The sequence below is a fragment of the Centropristis striata genome, chromosome 20, assembly GCF_030273125.1.
Source record: "Centropristis striata isolate RG_2023a ecotype Rhode Island chromosome 20, C.striata_1.0, whole genome shotgun sequence".
Classification (NCBI taxonomy): domain Eukaryota; kingdom Metazoa; phylum Chordata; class Actinopteri; order Perciformes; family Serranidae; genus Centropristis; species Centropristis striata.
In genome coordinates, this window is record NC_081536.1 from 9,237,572 (window position 1) to 9,262,426 (window position 24,855).

Consider the following 24,855-nt stretch of genomic DNA (forward strand, 5'->3'; position numbering starts at 1 on the left):
CAAACATGGTCGGAAAGAAATCAAACATGAGCAAAGCTAAAAACCGACACTGCGGGCAATAATAACAGTATAGAAACGCTCAGAGAGAGAGAGAGAGAGAGAGAGAGAGAGAGAGAGAGAGAGAGAGAGAGAGAGAGAGAGAGTGAGTGAGTGAGTGGGTGTAAGTCTGCAAGTTATGGTCTCATGTTCCCACTGACCCACGGATCCCACTCACATTGCCCTTGCTGAGGTACACAGACACCTGGCCCTCATCCCGGAGCTGGCTGTGCATGGGTGCCCCCACCAGCAGGTCCGACAGGCCGTCCTGGTTCAGATCAACTGCACACAATGAGGAGCCAAAGTAAGAGCCCATCTGGAACCAAGCCGAGCCACAGAGCAATGGGTCAGATCAGAGACACTTCTTCACTTCATACCATTCACATTCAATTCACGCTCTGACTGGATTCACTTCCCCTTTTATATCTATACTTACATTAAAGGAATATTTACACATCTTATGTCTTAAAGCCACCCCAACCTCCTTTTATTTACTCTGAATGGAAAGCATTAGCTACCTCCCTGGCTTCAGCTTCTGGCAACTGTCTCTTCTTTAAATCGCTGTTGCTCTCTAAACACTTAAGGCAGATATAAACATGCAGTTCTGACAACAAATCAAGCAGAGTAGCGTGTCTGAAATGCATCGAAAGAATCAACTACATGATCCTTGAGGCAGATTATGTTAAATAACATATGGGAGTATAGTGTAACAATAGCCGTAATGCAAAATATGTGCTGTATTATATACAGGACTGTCAGAGAGCGCTGGAAGAATATATGACCACAGCTGAGCTCATACCATTTTCCCTGAGGCTTGAAAACTCTTCACCAACGACACACCGTCGATTTTGAAAATGTAAACCTGTACAGGAGAAAAAGAAATCACTGTAGCGAGCAAAACAAGAGGACTCCTTAATTCAACAGCTGGAAATGAGACAAAAGAAGAAGAAGTCCCTACTTTTCCACTGTTGCTGTGCTGGGGCGCCCCTGCAGCTATGTCTATTACATTAGGAGCAGAGAAGTGTCCAGCAGTAACAGCATAGCCTGGAGATACAGACAATAATCAGTTGCAGCACATTTTTGTTTATATATTTAAAGTTCAACACATTTATCCATATTAAAGCTGGGGTAGGCAGTTTATTTTTGGCGACATTCAGCAAAATTTCAAAGTGGTCTGACAGAAAGCTAGACTTCTGCACATCTTCTTGGCTCTGTTTTCAGGTTTAGAAAATCCAGAGTGTGATGGGAGACTCTGGCCAATAACAGGTCATTTCACAGAGAGTGCTCCTATTGGTTGTTCTATAAATGCAGATGCTTGTGCAAATAGGCTAAACCAAAGCAAAAACTGACTTATGCTCTGTCAAGACTCACAAGCCATCTTCCAATTAAAGTCAAAGCAAATTTTGAAGCAAAATGTTGAAATGTTACATTAAAGAAAATGCGAATTTGGGACGTTTCCATCAACTGAATAAGAGCGAATAATCAAAGCTGCATAAAATTACTTTCGTCAGAAGATGGCAATGTAATGTATTGCTGTAGGCTAATCTGCCAGTAAACTTTGACAGACAACTTCGGCCTCCCATGAGAGAAAATGAAAAGAAGTCTTCAGGAACTGGATTCAATTGGGCAACTTATAATAGTTCTTTCATGACAGAGCACTCATCAGAACTTAGAGTTAAATGTTTGCTACATACAAACTTTTTTCAGAAAAAGCATTTTCATTTCCCGTTTGGCGCATTAACCATTTTTCGAAAAAGGCAAAAAACACCTTTTTTTAATCTTTAGAGCTTCCATCACGCTTTTGTCATGCATTTTTTTTTTAAATGCTTATGGCAATTAATTGATGGAACCACAACTACTGCCTGACAACTGAATCTTAACCATTTTGAGGTTTCGTGAGAGTTTTGCAATTGTTACCATAGTAACAGTGCAATAGTGTTACCATCTAGACATGATCTGTATCAACATTAAAATCAACTTTAGTACCCTGCTTATTGGAGTGGAGTGTTCACTGCATCCATGCAGCGCTTTGTGAGCCTTTTACGGTAAAGCTGGTGCATAATGCCTGTGCTCTGCTGGTATGAGGGGCTCAGGACAGAGAGACAGAAAGCTGCAGGAAGAAGGCTCACTCTACTTCTAATTCTGGCTTTTTTTTTTTTTTTTTTTAGCTCTCTCTAGTATTCTGCCTACTTGAACTTCAACAGGCTCTCACCAAGGTAGCTGTATCTGTGGGAGTCCACGTCTTCCTTGTTCGGGCTGTAGAAAGAGTCAGAAGTCAGGTTGTACACCTTGATCGTTCCAGTCCAGTAGTATGACCCCGGTGCCCCCATCACCACCAGCTCCTAAAAAAATTTAAATAAAATAAAAAATGTATTCAGATGACTGTGATTCACCTTCTGTGTGCTCAACCATAGCCTGCTGAAGAAAAGGGGGGGAGAAAAGTAAAACCCTGCTGGGTGAACGTCTGGTTAACCAACAGCCACAGACTGGTTTGTGCTATCTGCTCTCAACCACACAGCCAGACGGCATGCCAGCTGAAGCTGCCTCCTTTGATGTGACGAGGAATTCAGAGCCCAGGCAAAAGTGACAGCTGTAAAATGAGTTGTTCACCGCTTTTTGTTGTGATGCTCTGCAGCTACTAAAGGGGCCAGAGCACAACAATTAAGATCTGTTTTGGCTGCACTAAACGTATAGTATCATTGCTGAGTACTGATTTTTACTACTGATTTCAGTCAAATTGAACACTATTGTCTGTCTCGGAGGATGTGTAGTCACCCCTGAGAACTTAACCAAACAGAACTATGCAGTAAGAACCTCACTCAGCGGGACACATCCCCTGTGCTGCGTTGTTGAACATCTGGGCACCATGGTTCAGACAAGGATAAGGTTTTTCTTTAGATTCCTCACATTCTTTTCAGGGGGGTTCTTCAAACGCTTTAACAGATCAACACTGACGTCCTCCGTCGGTGGAAAAAAAGTGGATTTTATGTTTTTCTTTTTTGGTCTCAAAAAAAAAAAAAAGGAGCCTCATTGTGGAATCCAACGCTATCAGGATCTTTTCTAATGACAAAAGTCCTCTGTCTTTTGTGTTATTTACAGCGTTCACATGATGCAGAGTAACACGTCTTATGCAGCAAATTTTGACGAGCTTCCACATAAAAGCTCCTCACCTGCGCAGATCTTTCCAGCTACATGTGTGTTTTTTCAGTGGGGGGTTACGTAATAAAATCATGAAACTAATCCCTTAAACATGATGTCATACACTGCTAAGTGTTCATTACTGCAGTGAACAACATTTTCAGCAACTCTTGAAACACACGTGTCATGTGACATTATCCCATTTTAGTATCTGTGAAAGCAAAGCCATGTGTGTGTTCACTGTGTGAGTCCACTCAAGTGTGTTATGCATGTGTTTTTGTAAATGTAAGAGGTAAATGTAGAGTTTAAGGCTGCTAGTAATGATTATGTTAACTATTGATTCATCTATTTATTTTCTCAATTAATCATTTGATCTATTTAATGTCAGAAAATAGTTAAAAATGTCCTTCACAGTTCCCCACAGCCCAAGGAGACATCTTCTAATGTCTTGTTTTGTCTGACATACAAAAGGCCCCACCACCTCATCTACATCAGAGCAAAACACAGACTTTGTGGTGGTTTTGGCTCTTTTTTTACTTGGTGTTTGCATATTTTGTAGTCCTACTGCATCTTTTCATGGTGTTGTGTCTCTTTGAGGTAATTTTGCATCTGGTTGTCTTAGTCATTTGTCTGTGTTGTTCGTGCTTTTGGTCATTTTGTGCCTGGTTGTTGTCATTTTTCTTGATTTGATACTCTTTGTAGTCATTTTGCATTTCGCTCCTTTTGAGTGACATTTTACAGGTGGAGGCCAGGCTGAGCCCTGACACATTAATGATTAATCATTGTTATTTAAAACAATGTTGTTGATTAGTTGCTTGTAGTTCTGGTAGAGTTGCTTTAAATCAGCAGCAGGCAAACTAGAAAGCTCAAATAATATGTAAAATAATGAAAAACTCAAATTATATGAACTTTCCATCAGACCAAGGAGACTGTTTTTCACCCTGAAGGCACAGCTGTGCTCCGAGGACACATTTTTAAGTCACTTACGGTCCACTGTACTTTACTGTATGTCCTTAATTGAGCGTAACTGTAATTCGAGTCTTGAATAAGACCTTTGCAGAACATGCTGCTCACGGGCAACATCAGGAAAGAATTATATTGCTGTTTAATGTAAAGAAAACAACATGTCTAAACGGGTCAATTTGCAATGTATTCCTCATATGCACATTTTTCCCTGTCAAACTATATTTTTGCTCAAATGCATTTAAATCTATTTGTCCTTTCTCTCACCACTTCCACTCTCAGGACCAGATTCACCCTTTCAAGACTGCCCAAAAAGAAACATGTGGGAGACCAAAAGATATATATATATAAGACACAGAAAGGCATTGTGCAACCGAGGATGATGTCATATGTACAAAAACAGGAGTGCATCTATGCTACAGAGAAAAGGAAATGTGTATTTTCATAAGCGTTTTATCTCGAGAAGCCACACCAGGTCAAGTGAGGCCGCTGCAGCCTTTCCTACAGCATCTTCCTATGGAAACATAAGCTAACAGTTACCAGCAGTAAGTCATTGGACCACTGGCTGCTTTGATACAAATACACATGTATATCTGACTGCAGAATTTTCCACATCATTTGACATCTTGGGGGGAAAAATCCCCAACAGCCCCATATATAACGTCTCCACTAACTATCCTCAGTATACCAGTCAAAGTCAACAAAGAGTGAGGAAGAAAATGTTCTTTAAAACATGATGTGATGTGGGAATGTCATTGGAAATCATACGCCTAAGTGAGAAAATAAGTCGCCTGTTGAGAAAAAAGAGATAGCAAGGAAGATAACTAATAGTCTATATTAGTATGTAACCTGAAAATAATACAAGGTCTTACTATATTTGAAGACATGCTCAGTTTACCAAACAGGAATTGACTGATGACGCTCTGTGAAAGTCCAGAGTTTGAATCATAATAACATAAAGAGAGAGTTATATACGTTTGGACGGGTTGATGGCTAATTTCGCTGTACTAGTACTTGTACTCTGTGCAAAGACAATAAAGGGGATTCTGATTCTGATATGGATTTAGAAGATGAACAAGCACTGTTACTGACCTCCGTAAAAACGCCCGCTATCCCGGCTTGGCACGAGCCGTGCTCTTCCCCATACTTCTGCTTATAGTCTGTAAGAAAAAAAACAAACCACAAATTATTTCACTGTGTGCTTGAGCCAGCGTTTACTGGAGTTTTTCCTGCATTCCATATGGAGCTAGTCAAAGTCCCAGTCCCATGCATGAGGAGTCTGGGGCCAGAAAGCAGACTGGGAGAAGGGGTGCAATGCCACATTCAGCACAAGGAGACCTCTTACTTGGAGAGGGGGGACACAGTGCTCTCAGGTTACAAAAATATTGAGCTTGGATTAAAATGCAAAATGCACTGTAAATACGGTCCCATGCAAAGTCTGTCTGGCTTCTCCACCACTGTTGGCAACAAGAGTTACGGAAGGAAGTGAAATCCTGACCTGGGAGCACAATTAAGGTGTAAAACAGGCTTTGATAAATAGCTCTGAGTCACATATCAAAACACACGAAGAACGCATTTGCATGAGTCAGCTTCAAATGTTTCACAGTACATTATTTCTTAAATGGAACTTGATTTTTAGTGTTGTAGATGGAGCACTAAGAAAAACAACCTACAGCACAAATGGATTCGATTTACGACAATCATAACAAAATCCAATTTCACTACCTTGCAAGCAAATCTCTCCTTAAAAGCACCTGATTTCTGGAAAAGCCAAAATCAATGCTTCGATAAAATCAGCATGATTGCGCCTCTATGAAAATGTTTTTCTTTATAAAAAAAGGTGCACAGGGAATACAAACTCTCCACCTCCATTGGACAAATGCTTATATATTTGGCTTAACAGAACCTTCAATAGTAGGAGCTGGCTTTTGCCAATGTACTTGTGTTGGACTGAGGAGGAGAGATCACACTTCAAGGCTCTGTTGCTACTACTCTTCAGTGCCAGAACACCGATCCGAGGCCAGGAGCACATGATGATGCTGGCTACAAAGAGCACGTGCCATGATAAAATAAAACCGCAGAACAGGATAAACAGACAGAATCTTTTCTCTAGTTTCTCCCTTTATTCGTATAGCATAAATCTTGAGATTTTTAAAGATCAATGTGAGAAGAAAGATTTAACTGCTCACAACTCACGTCCACACTGATTCCATAACCCCTGTCTTGATTTTAAAGGGTTACGAGGGAAAAGGTTGTTAGCCACTGGGCTAAACTACCAAAGACCAATGCATTTCATATTTTCTAGTGTCTGTGAGGCTTATGTGAGAAGTTAAAGGGATAGTTTGGATTTTTTGAATTGTATGCGCCTTATCCATAGTCAGTGTATTAGCTACAGTAGATGGCAGTTGGCACAGCCTCAGTTTAGACCAGCAAGCAGGAGTACTGACACAGAAGCTAAACGTATTGCCTGGACGGGGGCAACAGCAAACAACCACATAAAAAAATTAACATTGATTTAAGTGTAGACTATGTTTCCAGTATTGTTACCACGTTGCCCTGCAGCCAGGCATCCCTTGTTTCAGACTACATGGGGTAAGCTAAAGCCATTCTGTGCTCTCGTCAAAGCCACCAGACTCTATTGACAAATCTGTTGTTTTACGTTGCAGGACATGTGAGTTGCTGGTCGACCGTTGCATCAATCAGTTAGTTTGTTTGTGTTATTGTGTGACTTTGGTGAATACAAACTAAGCTTTTTAAAACACCAAAGCTACACAAAAAAACTAACTAACTAACCAACTGAGGCAGTGGTAGAACAGCAACTGTGTTTTGTGAGGTAAAATTACTGTTTTCTGTCAGTGGAGTCTGGTGGCTTTGATGAGAGCATAGATAAAGTATAGATAAATAATTTCCCACCACGTCAACTAAAACAGGGTGGTCTAACATCAAGGTAAAGTAGGAAAAAAGATTTATAATATATCTTACACTTAAACTGATATGGATTTCTTTAGGTAAGCCTTTTATTAGGACAACACTTTGCTTGTTTGCCAGTAACTCTGCCTGCTGCTCTAAACTGGGGGCGTGCCAACTGCCATCTACTGTAGCTAATACACTGACTATGAATAAGTACCTCATACAACCCCACTTCAAAGAATCTTATTAAATGTGTGCCTACTGTACCTTCATAACAAGGGATGAGCGGCTTCGCCATGCCCTGAAGATTGGGAGGAATGATGGAGCAGTACCCATGTGGAAGGATGTGCTCTGAGTCGTAGTAGACGTTTTTCCAGCGGTGAGCACAGGCCTGCGAGAGAAAAACATAAACAGAAAAACAGATACAGACACATGTTCATTCTGTAAACACAAACACTTCAGACTGCAGCCAGGCGGTTCCTGGACCACGCTGATTGTTTAAGCCCCTTTCCTCGCTGGGCTGGAGTCAGTGCGTCTCTGCGGCTGTCAAATGACGGTCAATGAGAGGGGGAATTAAAACCCATCCATAACCCCCGACCATAACAGCCATGGTCTGTGGTGTGAATATCTGTGCTGCAGCGTGAGATCTGCTTTCCTAATGTGCAGCGAGAAAATCTTCACATCAACATTTGTGTTTTAAAAGTTTTAATTTCATAACGGCTCCTCCCTCTGGGCCTTACAGGCAGCTGGAGAAGCCAAAAGTTCAGACAGCGGATCAAAAGACAGAGAACAAACTCCTGCTTTATTATGCTGCAGCTGAAATGGGGTGAATTTCTAAAAAACTGACATAGAGTAATTCTCAAAACAATATTTTGCCACTGTGTTTTTTAAAATAAAACATTCCACAGATCGATAACCAAACAGGAGAATATAGACTCGATTTCAAGCTCTGCCACATGAATGTGTAAATGTGGTAATAATTTATCACCCTGGGGGAATGGTGGTGGGGCTCCTGTGGCTCTGGGGACAGATCTGGACGCCTCTGTGCAGACAAAGTTCACTTCATTTCCCCTCACACTGTTTAACTCCCCCAGCCAGCCCGCCCCCCCACAACTCACATACCCACACAAGCCAATCTAAATGAATATAAGATTCAGCAGATTGTGGGTGCACTCAGATGATCAGATGACTGTCTGGAAGCAAGATGCTGTGTTGAGAAACACTTGTGTTTCAAAGGGACGGCCTGGACAACAGTAGTAGCAACACCAGCATGAAGTCTCCCTCTTGAGTAGAAGCAGATTCTTTGAAAAAAAAGATCAATCAGCTGACATAAACACAGCAAAAGGGGCTCTTTAGCAGCAGCTGAGAAGTTCTGCCTAAGCTGCAAAAAAAGGGCTTTTATGGTTGGAGTCTGTGCTGTTGTCATGTTCCTGCTCGGTTAAAGGGCTCGCTGGTCACAAACAAGGCCTCTACTGAAAGAGCAGATGAAATCACCACTGTACACATCTGCCAAGCAGCCGTTTCCCTCCTGTTGCACTGAAAACGTGAGTCTATTCAGATGAGATAAAAAAGGAGAGGCACAGCAACACGTGGCTCTGAAAAAGCCACCACCTTTCTTTTATCATATCCCCGTGTGTGCAGCTAAAAGCTTGTCGTTACACAACTCTGCGATCAAGTTTCCAAGACTGACAACTCCAAGAACTCCTCAAATTTTGGTTAAAAAATCATGCCAATACATTCCACCGAGGGATAAAAAATGGACCAAAGACAAACATATTAAAAGGAATAGAGGTTTTAAAGGCCAAACAGTCATCTGGATGTGTAAGGAAGAATTATTTTTATTTGTCCCTCCCGCAAGAGGAGGTCAATCAGCGACAGGTATTCAAACACACACCTGTCGTAAGTGTTTCAAGAGCGGCTCGGTCTACCGGCTGCCCTGTGAGGCTGCTGGTTTCCTCGCTACCCACCGCAGGAGATGGGGGGTTAACGTTTAATGAAAGACCAGCCTTGGCAGGACCACCGCAGAGGGGCTGAAGCCTAAACAAACTCTGCTCTCTCAGCTGCCCTATGATCTCTGTGCAAACACCCAGCCAAGCACCTCTGGGATTAGCACCACTAGTTAGTCTTCTGGTTTCTCCAAATCGCTCCCTCTCTTGGTTTTTTATAAACAACAATCTACTTTTGACAAACCCTGTTCCACTGACTCTTCCAGCTCCAAACACGAGGTAGATGTTTCACAGTATTATGTAACCACGCAGCAGTTTCCAAATCTGCCTGCTTTAGTTGTTACTCCAGCTCTGCAGAAGTTCAGTTTTGGAGCTTCTGAGCATACGAATGGAAGGCCTTTTTTAAGCAAAGGAGGGTTGTGATGTTGAGAGCAGCTGTGGTTTAACAGTGCGGTTCATGGTCTGACATTAGTAACAATGATGTCCGTATAATCATTTTATGAGTGTACATGTTTCGCATTAAGCTGTTTGGTGAGGTGACTGTGGCGCTGCGTCCCTGAGCTCACCAGTATTTTGCCGCTGGCTCTGTCCTGGCGGGCCAGGCTGACCCCCATCCACTCATCGTCCCGGTCTCCTTGGCACGTCTTCCCACACGACTCTCTCTGCTTGTTTCCTGAAAGACAATGAGAGCTGTGATAGCAGACGTTGAGTCAACAGGACTGTGGATGTCTTGGAGTAAGTAACTTGTTACTTGTCTGCAATTGTCTGAGTTCTGGGTCGAGTCTTTATTTCTGCTGACTGTGCACGGGATGTTTACACAGTCTGACAGTTTGAAATGCAACAGATCAAAAATTAAAAACGGCTGTGCAGTTGATACAGTGGATACTGTAGAGTAAGTCACTTTGACTGAAAGAAGTAACCCAACCCAATGACACTTGAGATTGATATCAATATAGATATTTGACCATTATTCCATTATTTACATTGAGATAAGATCATATATACTTATTGTCCCAAAGCAAAATGTATCTTTAGCTCCAAGCTGCTGTATCATATCACACACTTGTTAACAATGCCACAAGGCCCATACCTGCAATATATATCATGCATCCATTCATTCATAAAAGTGCTTAAATTCATGTTGAGCAGCAATTTGTCAACAAACAGAAAAGTAATCAGCAACTATTTTTTTAAATGCTTTATTGTCAAAAAAATTGTATTCATGCAAAAATGGGAGGAGATGCTGTTTCCTGCCTGATATGGAGATGTCCTGTTTTTCTTTATTTTATATCACATTAAACTGGATATCTTTGGGTTCCAGACAAGCAAAGCAAGATATTTTAAGACATTTTTGACTTTAAGCGGCTAGGATGGAAATGTTTCACTATTTTCTGACATCCAGTTTGGATCAAACCATTCATCAAGAAATGTGTAACAGAGGGTAATACAATAATTCTTTATAGGAATAAAAATAAATAAAATACAGTAGTTTCAAATTCGAAAACCAGTGATAATAAAACTAGATAATGAAAAAATCTGGATCTCACCAGGGCTACAACTAATGAATGATTTTTTCATCTGCCAGTTGTTTTCTTAATGCATCTGCGAATGATGTGGTCAATAAAACAACAGAACCAATCAAATATGCCCATCATAATTTCCTTGAGCTATGGAAATGCCATCAAATGTCAAAAGACCACATACAAATACAAAAATGCAAATCATTTATTGTAAAATGTACTAATGTGTGTCTTAAACTGCTTTGCAATACCATTAACATTAGAGACTTGGACCAGATTATAAAGACCATAAATCATAAAGATGATTAAAAAACATCAATCCAGTGAAAGTCAAAATCATCATAATTAGGATTACAAGCCAATAAAAAGACAATAATCATTGGAATCTCTATAACTTTTCTTCTTAAGAGTCAAAATCTTCCCTTCCCTCAGTTGCTCCCCCCTTTCCCCCAAACTTTTATTCTCTTTCTCCCTGCAGACAATTCATTCAGCACAAAGGCATGTAGCTGTTTCTGTGTGTCAGTGTGCTGTGTGCTCCCAGAGGCCCGGCAGAGTTCAGCTCCTCTGCTCCATGTGGCTCACTGAGCACAGAGCAGCACACGCTCGCTCTGATAATGTATGTTGTTTTTGGTGACACATTGACTGAGCACAGGGTTAATATTAAAGCCATGCCTGCACCCCGGCTTTCCTGACCACAATAACAGAGCCGAGGCTGAGGGTAGGGGGGGTCGAAAGCTCAACTTTTTGGCTCACGTGCTTGGAAAATATTAGCAGAAGCATAAATCATATTTATCAAAAATATTTATGGACCTCTGCACACAGAACCCCCTCTAGTCTATTGCATGTCTACATATAGCAGGTTCAGAAATAAAAAAGAACAACTGTCGCACTGTTAAGAGCAGTATAAGGCTGCATTATTCTGATAAAACAAAACAGATGCTTGGGGGAGTTTAGGCAAAGAGTGGACATGGAAAAGCTGCAGGAAAGCTCTGCGTGCATGTGTGTGTGGACTAATAATGAATTTTCTGTGAGTTGACTGCTAATGTTCTAAACTGTTCATGTTGTGTGTGGGTGCATGCCCTGCCTTGAGGCTGCAGTTAGTGTGTATGTCATTGTGTGCTGTTGTATTTATTCTGCAGGCAGTGGTGACTGACCTCTTCCCAGATCCATCTCTGTGCAGCGGCGCTCGGGGTTGCTGTGAACTCGACATTTATATACAGCTCCAGGAGAGTGCACAGAGCTACTGTAGGTTGAGTTTGCCCTTGGAGCCCCTACTATTACCCTGCAGACATGAGGAGAGGGGAGAGGATGGGACCTTACAATATCTTTCATCTGTGAAATACACTAAAATCATTTTTTACAAAGTTGCCAGCATAAAAAGTTGCAATATAAGCATGAGGATTATTACACTTCTTTTTTTTTAATTGGGTGTGGATGCAGCCTGAGCTCCAACATTTGTTTAAAAAGTACAAATTCATTGCATCACTGAGAGAAACTAACAGCATTTCCAGGAACAGTAAAACATGGGACTCACCAGCGTGTGTTGTCATGATAATGCTCCAGCACAGAATAGCCAAAAAAACTAGAATTTGGTCCGCGGAACACCAAAGGATGTTCTAAGTCTATATTGTAAGAATAAGCAACTGAAATAGAGAGATAGACATAAAAAACATGTTGTACTCCCGTTTTGTGTTTCCGAAGAGGAGCCATCCCTTTGCGCATCATGCGTAATAACGCGGTAAAAGTGTCCAAAAAGTAAAAGAAGAAGCAAAAATGTAGAGGAATTGTCAGCTCTTCAGTGGTTAAACTTGTACTAAACTATGTTTCAGTTGTTTTTCCTTCGTTTAACGCAGCATGCAGGCTGTGATGGCATGAGGAAAGGCTTGAGGAGGAAAGTTAACGGTCCGGTAAATAACGGTGCGTCAGCTTCTCTCCATTCTGTGTCAATCTGAGAAAGTTGTTGCTCGCAGGCTCCCTGTCGTGGAGATAAATGTGGTCACAGGTGTCAAGTTGACAAGAGGGTGCCGGGATGGGACCGGAAATAAGAGAAGTTTTACTCAAAATAAAAGCATCGCTGCTCGCTGAGCTGCTGCTTCTGTCAGGGAGATTTTTAATTTGAAAGGTAGAACCGGAAAGGTTTCCTTTATTCTGGCGCGTTGACTCTGGTAACGCGGTCATGGAGAGACGCGGATGGTTTTGAGGCGCAAAGCATCACATTTCACCCGTGGGCTTCAATGAAGGCTCCGCTCACCTAAACCGAGAGATGAGGGCGCACTGCTGCCATCTAACGTTTTACAGTCACAGTGAAACATCCTCATTAACATATTTAAAAATGTTATATTAAGTAAGCTTTAATTGAAAAGTTTTACAAGAGTGATTTGAGTTCACCAATTGTAGATGCAAAATACAATTTATTCGCATTGAAAATATTTTGAGATGTATCAAGGAAAAAAGGAATATTTCGGAACTTTTTTGTGGATGTGCCCATTTATTTTAGCATGAGGTGCAAGAGCTACAGTGTGATTTTTGAAGTAATCCATAAGAATTATGATTAGATTATTGTGATATTGCATTCATTAAACATCTGACTACATGTCATAGTAATCTGAACCAACCCTGATTATAGGCTATTACAGCAGTGGTTCCCAACATTTTTGGCTTGTGTCCCCTTAAAACAAAGCAGTGTAAGACAACCCCTTTGATGCATGTCCACCAGTTGTGGTCAGTCAATCAAAGTCTGACTTTAGTTTTCTTGTTTCGTCAGGACATTAAAAATGTTTCAGAATTCTGACAAAATAAGTTATAAAGATTTCTCTTAATATTGTGAAGTGGAAACATGTTTTTTATGCTTTTCTTAATCATCTGGCTCAATTATATGTTGCAACATCTTGTGAGAACCACTATATTGCAGTCTAATACTGTGAAATTGCATGTACATAATATCATAGCATTATGTTAGACTAAACACACCATCTAATCTGCAAAATCTTACATTTAAAGTGAAAATCTGACCTGTATGTCAGCAGTTTGATGCATTTAGACAACAGGCTAGCTAAATGTAGAAATGTAATGTTCGACAAAGTTTATTTCGATTCACGTTAAATGAGGCTTTCTATGGTCTGATGCATGTGTTTCCTTTTTGTTGTGAAGGAAAGACATAAAGGTCAAACAAAGGTTACCCTTAATGTGACCCACTATACAGGATCTTTAAAACAGATTTGTTGTGATGTCTGCATTCCACATTTGTCAGTTTCAACAGGATGTTATCATACGTATCCTGTTTGATAGGCTAAACAGTGTTACACCAGGTAATGAGATAAGTTATTGGGTTTAACAACCAAGATACTGCATGATAATAAGGATAAATGAGTGACAAAAGGTGTTCTGTAAATAAGATTTAATTTGTTAGTCTGAAAATGTATAGCAAGTCATATAGTGCCCTATAATACAGTCTTAATTATCATAGTACAATTTACAGTTTTTGTGATTTTGTGTCTCTAAGTCAGTGTAGTGACAAAATATAAAGCATAGAAAAGCTGTGTTAAACAAACAAGGTCCAGAGGCCAGTATATCTTAATGTGGTGCGAGTGCACAGTTAAAGGGTCGTTTACAGTTTTACACAGGAAGTGATTCAGACGACAGCACAACACAGAAACCTATAAATCAACTGACCTGTCAGCATCAATACGTGATAATGATATAATTTATTGCACAAGCCAATCTGTATAAACATCACATTCTAAAATGAAAAAGGAAACAATTTCACTTCATCTAAAACATATAAATTAACAAACTTAATTTCAGAATAAAACTAGATTTGTGGAAGATTTGTGTTTCTGGCATATTCTCTAATTCCCTCATACCTTTAGATATATCCACGCATACTGCACCACACACACACACGCACACACAGCACACTTATGTCCCAATGTGTGCTCAAACACACACACGCACGCACGCACACACACACACACACACACACATACACAGAAAAAGACAATAAATGCAGAGAGAAGGGCTTGAACAAATCCATGGCAGTCTTCCCCTTCAGCAGCAGCAGCAGCAGCAGATTTTCATCCGTAAATACTTGAATTATTCACACACTCATCGTAACCAAGGCTGTGGAGGGACAAGTTAATTAAATTAGTAGTGCAATCATCTATGAAGAATTGTATGTCATGTGTTTGTTACTTTAATGAATGAGCTCAGCAGGTAAAAAGAAGAGCTTACAACTGCTTTTGAGTCTTCTTTGTCCAAAACCTTTTGCGCTTGGTCTGGAGGAAACTTGAGTATGGAGGTAATCACTTTGGCCATCGTCTGTGGATTTGGAGGAAAAAATGTAATAAATAAGCATGATATTCAGTATTTAACCCTCTGAACCCCCAAACCAGCCTGCAGTACGAAAGGCATGTTTTCTTTTCTTTTTTTTAATCTCTTATATCACAGCATTTATCATGGTTAGTAGTAAACAGTAAAAAAACAGAAATTATCTTCAGATTTTCTACTTTCTGACAATTCAAGAGCAGATAATGTGTAATGAGCACTTCCACCAGGAAAATTAACCTGATCTAAGAATAAACATTTTGATATTTCATCAATCCAACTTGTTCTACAAGTCCAAAAATAAACCATTTGCAGCGACCAGATCCTATAAAATAAAAAAAATAAAAAAAATTCTGTGCTCCTTGGTAAATTGGAAAGCCATGAATGACCACGCTGATACAGTCACATGGCAAAAAAATTAAGTAAATTGTTTACAAAGAGCAGAGAGGAGAGGTCAAGAGAGGTTGTAAATATGTAAAGAGTTAAATATGTATGTCATGTGAGGCCCCCATTTTTTTGTTTCAATATTGGTAACACTTACAGGCACTTGGAAAATGTTGTATATATAGATTACATTTTTTCCCTCTTTTTATTGATTTATAACATTATAACTATGTTATTCTGTTCAAAGAGTTTGGAGTTCTCCCTACTGTTTCCATAGAGGTGCAGGACTTATTTACTGCAGTAGAGAACGAGGCCACAGTGAGTAAAATATGACAAGCAAAATAATGCAAATTTTTAATATTCCTTTCCCAAACACCAGAAACACTAACCCCCTGCCTTTAACACAAACAATCCAAACAAATCAAGCTTGTTCTTTGACAATTAAAGCCTAACATGACAAAAAACAAAAAAAAATCAACTCCAGGCCTATCTGCCAGGGTGCATGCATTTCCCCATAAACACAGAAGCTAATCAGAAACAGGGCTGCTGTGTAGGAAACCCAACCGCTCAACTAACACTAAACAAGGCCAGCATGTCTTTAAATGGCAAATCTGCGTCATGCAAGCTGTACGTGCTAGCAGGCAGCCTGGGGGACATCCTCCACACTGGGGAGGTCTGCACAGTTGCCATAAAGACTAACTGCTTGCTGAGGAGCTGGGAAAATCCCGCTGACTTTAGGACCATGTCAACAGCACTGTTAATTAGGGAATCACTGTTAATTTTACCCAGGAAGACAAGACAAGACGTGACTTTTATATGCCGTCCTTAATGGTCTCAGGTTTTGTGTGGTCGATGGAGGTCAATGGGAACCCCGTTAAGAAAATGGGATGGCCTGAGTCGCTGATATTTCCATATTTTTCGTTATTATTCCAGTGCAGTTGTTTTAAATTGTCTCCTTTCCTTTTATAAAATCATTTATTTCTTATTTAATTCTGTCACCATGGTACAAATTAATGCATCATTTTACACCATCACCATCAAGTTATGCTACTTAAATGCTATGATACTTGGCTAAGTTTTTTATGGATAATTATTAAATGTATCAGTATGCATTATAAAGTAACCCTCACAACCCTGTGAGACGCATCTCTACATCTAATGAGCTGTTGAAGACGCCCACACTGTCTGCTGCCTACAGCTTTGTGTTTATTGTTGCACTTGAGTAAATAAATAGGGCCCGTGGACTCACTGTCATTGTTGTTCTTGCTGCATTTTCACAATCAACAAACCTCCGGAAATATTAGGAATTGAGAAAATAGAAAATTTAAGCACATAATAATTTTTAAAAAAGTATAATACTGTAAGAAAATAAGAAGCATACTTTTGTTTCCCGTCCCATCATGTATTCAAACAACACCTTCCTCAGGTACTCCATCTCAGCAGGCTCACTGCTGTTGTATGCAGGATCTGTGGAAACAGGAAAAACAGCCATTTAATCATCTGAAACCTGGGCAGCCACACAATAATGCATACTCATAGTAAGACTCTAATAACCAACTGTTATATTCAAATAATATTTCATGAAGAATGTCATTGTTTTAGATAGGAGAGCTTCTTTTTCTTTGACACCCCTCAGGTCCTTTTACTTTAAAATATGTGAATGCTTTTTTTTTTTTTTTAAAGGGACTATGTGTTAAATACTCATTTCAGCCAGGTCTCTCTGGTAAAAGAGATAATGTAACTCAAAAGACTTCATGACCAAAACAGTTAAAATGAGTACATAAATAAAATAAAACATTGCTATGAGATCTAAACCAGGAAAAACTTCTAGAAACATTACAAATACTGTACGACAATGCTCCTCACTGTCAAATACTCCAGCTGAACAGTTTTCTACAACGAAGATCATCATGTTTGTGTTAGCTACCATACACAGAGCCACTTTATGCACAGGTATAGCTTTAAATTAAGCACCAAGTGTAAGCAGAGGCTCAGCATGAGCACATTAATACCACAAGAGTTGAAGAGAATCAATGTTTTAACCCCAAAGCTACAACGCCATTATCCCTCTAAAAACTATGAATGGCAAACTGTGTTACAGCATGGATAGGGCTGGCAACACTTAGAAATATCCCCATCAGGGTTTTAATATGGAACAACACCCACTTGGTCTCTGCTTATCTGGAATAATCATTCAGATGATGCTGAATGTTCCTGGAAACAGGAAAAGGTGATAGAGAAGTGCAAACAACTCTTTGATCTCCTGTGTGAGGTAATGGGTCACCAGTAAATCCTATAGCCTTTGTGCTCCTGACCTCACGCTGCCCCGGGGTCGTCTACCATCCCATCCCACATAGAGACATGTATAAACATCAGCCCTCTGATTCTACCCGGAGCCACAGCTCTGTAAGCAGGCTCAACAGATCCATAATGAGTGGAAGACACTTTCACTAATAACTACTGTGATCCGGAGGAAATATAGGACAGAGTGGGTATTAGTTGAGGTATAGTATGTGTATTGGAAGCGGAGGATTTGAGAAGTCTGTGTGCTGCAGGGTCCTGTGTGGGAAACGTTAAAACCAAAATCTGCAAAAGCCATTAAATCCAACGATGGCTTCTTCACCGCCCCCCTTCTGACAGCAGATTCTCTTTATTACACCAGCAGGGAAGCTCTGAGAGGAGGGTCGAATTCACTCAATCTCCCCCATCTCTCTCACACACACACTTCATGTTCAGTTTATGATATACTTGGGGATATTACATTGACTTACAGTCAGCGCCCAGAGGTTTACCCTGACCTAACCACAATGCTTATATGTCTAACCCTAACCCTTAACTCTAACCTTAACCAAACCCTAATTATAACCGCAGCCCTTATCTAAACCGGGAAGCCTAAATTCACGCTTAGTTGGCTAAAATGTTCTCAAAAGCAAACCAGACCACACACCCACACATACTCTCAGAAGCGGCATCTCTTGTCCCATCTCTGATCCATGAGGCGATGTGGGGGCTGGCAGGTTAGGCAGACTTCTGGTAGTCTGTCAAAACACCAACTCCTAAAGCCTACAGAGCAGCTACACTATGTGGACAATAACTAGAAAACCCATATGTTCACGCAATCTATAATCATTCGTGTTTCCAAGCCCCGTTACAACAAAAAAGTTAGGTAACGTATCTCAAGTTGATTTCACACCAAAGACAAATCCATTTTTTTTTGTGCAGTACACTTACATACAAAATCATTTCAGTCAATGAAAAGACCATGCCACATTTTTCAGCTCATGTGACAAAGTTTGTGTGATAATGTGTTGCAAAAGCCTGTCAGTGTTGTGAATGTCCTGCTGGTATGATTAATCAGAAAACATTTCTAAAAGTTGTTTGCTTGTCGTCTTGTGGATAGTCCTGGAAAAGCATGAATTCAGACTTGAAAATAAGAATCATGATTTAGTTATTTGAGCATACTTCTGATCTGTACATTGATATTAAATCACGGAAAATGCTTTATTTTATTATTTGGTTTTATCCAGTTTATTTTGGGTTCATCTACTATCGTGGTGGCAGCCATCCAGACAGTTTCTAGAAAAGGAGGTGAAATTCACCAAACTGTAGTTATCTCCGGATGACCTGAGACTTCCAAAACAGGTACTAAGGCTGCTGGATTATGAGTCACAATCACAATTATTTTGGTCAATACTGAGAACACAATATTTAACATGATAACTCATTGACTTTACCAATATCATGCATTAAATTAAGTTTTTTTTAACTTCCATGATGTGGGGAGATTATATTTGTATATTTGTGTATTATTTTTTCATATTTTGTATCCAACAGCCAATGTGGGAAAGAGGGTGAGCAAGCTGTTGCAAGTAAGAGAAGCTAACAACAATTAAAAAATAAAGCACTCAGGTTTAACTTAGTAGAATGCTATATATTTGATATGCAACGGTGTATTCAAACTCAAAATAAGGACCCTTAAAGTAAAGTGCTGAGGGCTTATGGCAAGGCAAAGTAGCCTATTTATGATGCATGAGTAACATAAGGCGAAAAATGCTGCACATCTGGTGCGAAGACACCATTATACTGCAGATGTATGTAATGTTTGTTACATGGATTTTTCCCATGATATTATACTGTGTTTAAGGATTCTGGATAGCATCTTTGTTGTGCTGATCTAAAAGGAAACTTGCTCAAGAAGCAGAACTAAGTGATTCATGGTGTTAACATTACCTTTGTACGTGCTCCCAAGATGAGTTACAACAGTGGCTCGGTGGAAACATTTAATCTTGTCCTCAAGCGAGTGAATCTACCGTGAAGAAAACACACACATGCACAGATTAAAAATTTGAAAAAGTTATTTGACCCCAGTGGGTTAATTCTATGCATTAGCCTAATTGTTGCATGGGACGTAAGCACAGCATCCTCGAGGGATGTTTGTGAGAATGACGATGTGTGTGTGTGTGAGAAAAACTGTGGGAGGCGTTGCTGTGATTGTTTATAGGGTTAAACCAAATGTAAACAGATGTGCTTTGTAATTAAGTTGATGCAGCAGGAGAGCAAGGAGCTCCTCTTGCTGGGGGCCACAGAATCCTGGGAATACACTGCATGGGATTTGCTGTTCACTTGTCCCCGCGAAAAAGAGCATGCACGGAGCCCGACACTCACTCTCTCAACAAAGCCCTGCTCCTTCAGCCGAGCCTCGCTCAGCAAAGTTGTCTTCTCGGCAAGCTGAGCCTGAGGTAGAGAAGGACAGAATATTAATGTCGGTGAGAGCTGGAGGGATTAAGGTGGGAAAAGTAATGCAATACACAAACAGTGCGTGTCTGTCAATGATGCATGTTTTCTTGATCAAACAGTTGTTTTATATGTGGTTATATGTTGTAATTAAGCTGGAATTATATGGATCCTATAAACAGTAAAACCAGTGATACTGGAGCCAGCAAACACACCTGAAGTTCTTCTGGGGTCATCTGTGCCAAAAGAAAGATAAAAGGGAAGATAGTGTATGTTAGAATAAAATAGTAACTAGTAACAATTAAAGTACCAATGTATACAATCAGTTCTGGCATAATAATAATAATAATAATGAAATAAATTGTCCTGTTTTAAGACTGCTGATATCCTGTATTTTTCTTATTATCTACAAAAGCCAACAACAAATTGGTTCTTCCAACAAGTATTGCTTGTGTATATGTCTAATACATTTTATTTGTGCCATACAAGAACAAATCTGTAATAATCCACAGATGAAAATAGTTCAGAACAAATAGGCAATTTATTCAAGTTTGAGTAATGTTTTCTTAAAAAGCTTTTCTTAAAAAGCTGAAGCTTTTCTGAAGTTATTTGGCTTTTTTTTTTCTAAATGAAACCATACATTTTTGTGACCGGGTTTCAGGGGTGGAAGAAATGACCAGCCCTTCCCTCACACTTCCCTTTCCAAACTTGTCTTTAAAATACGGAGGCCTACAGATAACGTCACCGCCATAGAATTGCAGATGCAAATCAGCTTGAAGCTACAATCTGGTGCATCAAATGGTGACATGTTGAAAGAAAGAATGAAAAAGCAAAAGGCCCTCTCTAGAGCCGGTGTTTGGTTTGTCCATTCTTTGCGCCTGTGGAAACATGACAGTGCAACATGGCGGACTCTTCAGAAGAAGAAGAACTGTTCTCTATGAAGATAGGACAGGGGTCCACTTTACGCCCCTATCCCGCATTGTAGACAAAAGTAAATAAAGAAAACAACTCAAATATCATGTGCCAGTTTTGATGCTTGCAGTGCTGCCATGTGAAGATTGCTGAAGCCGGGTTTAAATGCAATCCACATGTTTATTTGGTATAAGAGTAGCACAATATGTGCGTAGCGAGTGTGTGGTTGAGCGACAGAGACAGAATGATGGTGGATGCACTCAGAGCAGACAGCCTTTGGCAATCGGAGCAGAGAAGAAATTACATGTAAAGCTCTCTTGTGTTGTAAAATGCAAGCACACACACAAACTTTTTGGCCCCCTGCTTCTAAAATGAATCCGGCACCATTGAAAGCTAATGAAAACACAAAGATTCTAAGTTTTGTGTGATTATACACTCATGAAAATATATTATGTTCAATTTCTTCAAATAAATCCTGCTAAATCCGACACACTGGCCCTATAAATGATATGTTTTTACATTAAAAATACTGAATAACACCTTAATTATACAATACAAGTAAATGACTGTTTATGGCCAGTTTAGACTCTAAATAGAAAGTGAGAGATCTAAACTGGACTTATAGTTCTGAAAGAGTGTCTATAGAGAGACCGAGACACATTGACCTACTGTCTAGATGAAGAATGGTTTGTGAGGCCCGTAGTAAGGGCCTCCCTGAGCATGAACCCATACAATCCACCCATAAAATTATTACCTCACCAGGGAAACATGCAGCAGAGAGAGCAGTGTAATTCTTTGTGTTTGTGTGCATCTGGACACAGTGTAAAGGTAGAAGAATCAGCGCAGGGGTCCCATGGCACCCCAACACCTGGTAAAACGTCTCCCTGGAGTACTTTCGTCCTATCTGGCCACTTTCCAGTTCGAACATCTTGCCCGCTGTGAGTTTTGCTGTAGTATAAATCTAAGGGCCAGAATCACCTCGCATGATGATAATTGAGAACAGGGATTGAGGCTGGCTGCTGCCTCACAATCTTTGTTTTCCAAGGGGAACATTCCTGAGTGATTCAAACGAGCTTCACAGCATCCGGCGCGCTTTGGAGAGCAGCCACACGACTGGAGCAGGAGGCTGATCAGAGCAAAGTATGCGAGCAAATTGTCCCTGAGCTCTTAGCCGGAATCCTTCAATTACGAAGCAAGACAAAAGAAAAGATAACTGATATCTGCCAAGTCTGTTAACCTGGATGTGAACTTTCAAAAAAATAAAGTATCTGAGAGCGCTCTGTGGTACGAACACAAAAATGCATTTGTCTGGATTAAATTGTCATTCAGTAAAGCTTTAGCCTTTTCGCAGAAAATGGTTTTAAACTGCCTTTGTGACATGACTCCACAACGGCTGATGATTTCAACAGAATCACTATATACATTTAATCTAAATCTCCAGTCTCACATATAATGGACTTTAATGGCTGCAGATATAACTTTCTACACCTGTGTAAATAGAAAAATGTTCCCAATTCCCGATCACAGATGTCTGATGTGCTGAATATGTGCAGTAGGTCAGAAAAGTTTTTACCTCCGTAGTGTCAAGGCTCTTTGCTTGCAACTCCTCCAGTTCTTTCTGAACCTGCCACACTCGGTCGCCCATCTCCTCCTCTCGACTCTGGAAAAAAAAGAACAAAGGCTGAGTCATTTCCTATGTTTCATCTCAGCATCACAATTCAAGTATGTCGGTTGAATCACTCAGTCAAGTCGCTGCTTTATTTATTTCAGACCTCCCACCCTTAATTATGCTTGGAGACAATTTTGTACCAGATGCTGGCTGCTCCTAAGTAATCACTTGACTGGTTTCCAAATATATATATCATTCAGCAGGCGTTCATTGATGAGTAAGTCAGGCTTTTTTTAGACCAGGCGTTCACCCAGGAGAGGGGTGCCAGAGGATATGTAGACAGATTAAGAAGTAGTAGAATTTATGTTTTCATTAAAAATATATATCCACATATTAACTCCGCTATAACACCATGTCATCAATTCATATTAAGGGAGAACTGTGCTTTCCTCGGTGCAGCCATATATGAGCACCATTATCACCCTCATTTTTTCCTTATTGCTGATACATAAATGGTGACCTCAATGACTTTAAGACATTCAGACAGGTCATTAACTCTTTTATCTTTTCACCATCTTGCTACATCAGAAGTACTCTGTCATTCAGACGATGCTTTATGTTCTGATCCTTGCACTTCGAATTAGTAAGTATACAAAAATAGGCTTTCCCATGTGATTATTTCGAATAGACTATTGAAATATGAAATGACCTATATCAAGATGGAAGATATGTCTATATCGATGAGCATACAAATTACAATTTCAATGGGAAAATCTGACATATTCAGTCATATTTTTTTGTTTTTATAGGTCACTTGTGTAAGGTTTCACGTGCTTTCCCCTATTTGAAAGTATTTAATAAATATGCCAAGTTGGAAAACAGTTATTCTAAAGTATTTGGTTACACAGAGTGAATTTGTCTATTTAAGTGTCTTTGATAGTGATCAGACCACATTTTATGGATAAATTGTGTATAAATGTCGGCGATGCCAAAGATTTTCCTTTCTTTTCCCTAGCACTAAAGCTTGAAGTAGTGGATAAATGACTGAAATATTTAAAGTTAAATCAGCAGAATTGTACTAAACACATTGGAACATGATGGTTTGAGTCCACTGAAGGGGTACTTGAGTTCATCTGACTGGGCTGTGGGGCAAAAAAAAAAGCTGGGAACCACCGCTTTTAAACTGCAGGGAGGCAGCTGCCAACTAGTGCAGTGATCGCTTCCAAATGCTGGGTGGGGTTAATTTCCTTTCCATGATTAACCTACTGTATAAAACAGGGTCTTGATTAAAAGTTTTAAAAATGCTCTTCAGCGTAATCTTTTTAAAGTACCTGTATAACCTCTTCATATTTCTTAACTGTTCTGTGCAAATCATCCTCTTTCTGGGCGATCATCTTCCTCAGCTGACTGGCTTCGTCTCGATGGCTGCTGATGAGCTCGGCCTCCACAGCCTGGGCCTTCGCTGTGTCGAGGAAAGGGTAAGAAGCCAGAGTTAGCACATAAAAAAAATAACCAAATACATATTCAAAACCACTCAGTCACATCCCATCTGGAATCAAATATAATTTTAACCATGGAGGAAACAAGGAAACATGGCAATTCAGACACACTGTTTCCAAATGCAATGATCCCTTAATTTTGTTCCACCCGGTGTGGAGATTAAATAAATGCATCATGTTTCCATGTAGCTATTCCCCACTGCTGTTGTACATGAATGTCAATTATATCTGCTTTGATTTTCCATTTTAAAACAGTTGTCATTGCCTGAAGAAACACAAGCAGGCTGAAATGATTTTTCCACAACAAAAGAGAATCAATCACTTATTTCCCATTCTTTACAACAAAGCTGTAAATCTTGTCGGATTCTCCAGCCTCACCAATGGTCTCCTTCACTGCTGAATCAAGCTCCCTCTCCCTCAAAGCCATCTGTGTGTTGATCTCCCTCATTAACTGCTTGATAGCAGAGTTGTGCTTCATCTCCATATCTTCCAACTCTAGTCTAGAAGAACAGCGAGCAAAAGGTCATGTTATAAATCAGTGCAGACACCACAAACACTTATTTAAATATTTACAAACAAGGAATTCATTGCAATCTCTTGACTGCAAAATAGAGTTAGTTATCTCTGCCAGGCATATGGTGTGTTTGGTTGCGAGTGCATGCATCTCTCTATCCACAGCTAATCTCTCATTCTACAACAAACTACAACTGAAGTCTGAATTCATGCTTTGCCAGGTCTGTCTACAAGACGACAAGCAAACAACTTCAATTTCTAAATTTGAAATGAGTTTGATGGATCAGAGTTATGCACACAGGACATTTGCAATGCCTGGTGGAGATCTGGACTTTTCATTATAAATGATATTTATCAACTTGACATGA

The 24,855-nt window shown here is 39.9% G+C and overlaps 2 protein-coding genes across 6 annotated transcripts in view; both read right to left on the reverse strand.

The window, feature by feature from the left end:
- Positions 1-12,438, reverse strand: part of itga9 (integrin, alpha 9) — a 55,055-nt gene extending 42,617 nt beyond the window's left edge. Inside the window, exons 1-9 of the mRNA XM_059359724.1 lie at positions 12,048-12,438; positions 11,668-11,795; positions 9,560-9,666; positions 7,315-7,438; positions 5,230-5,297; positions 2,249-2,378; positions 995-1,080; positions 836-898; positions 215-352 (exon numbers count right to left, since the gene is read on the reverse strand). Of these exons, the coding sequence (XP_059215707.1) occupies positions 215-352; positions 836-898; positions 995-1,080; positions 2,249-2,378; positions 5,230-5,297; positions 7,315-7,438; positions 9,560-9,666; positions 11,668-11,795; positions 12,048-12,238 (1,035 nt within the window). The 5' untranslated portion in view covers positions 12,239-12,438. The remainder of the gene's footprint in view (positions 1-214; positions 353-835; positions 899-994; positions 1,081-2,248; positions 2,379-5,229; positions 5,298-7,314; positions 7,439-9,559; positions 9,667-11,667; positions 11,796-12,047) is intronic.
- A 1,457-nt stretch (positions 12,439-13,895) lies between these two features.
- Positions 13,896-24,855, reverse strand: part of golga4 (golgin A4) — a 28,166-nt gene continuing 17,206 nt past the window's right edge. For 4 of the 5 annotated variants that reach the window (XM_059359082.1, XM_059359081.1, XM_059359085.1 and 1 more), the window contains 9 exons: positions 24,353-24,474; positions 23,807-23,937; positions 22,440-22,526; positions 20,170-20,190; positions 19,886-19,954; positions 19,451-19,526; positions 16,602-16,687; positions 14,744-14,830; positions 13,896-14,632 (listed from right to left, as the gene is read on the reverse strand). In XM_059359082.1, coding sequence (XP_059215065.1) covers positions 14,618-14,632; positions 14,744-14,830; positions 16,602-16,687; positions 19,451-19,526; positions 19,886-19,954; positions 20,170-20,190; positions 22,440-22,526; positions 23,807-23,937; positions 24,353-24,474 — 694 coding nt within the window. In that variant the 3' untranslated portion in view covers positions 13,896-14,617. The remainder of the gene's footprint in view (positions 14,633-14,743; positions 14,831-16,601; positions 16,688-19,450; positions 19,527-19,885; positions 19,955-20,169; positions 20,191-22,439; positions 22,527-23,806; positions 23,938-24,352; positions 24,475-24,855) is intronic. The other variant, XM_059359083.1, reaches the window with a different exon arrangement.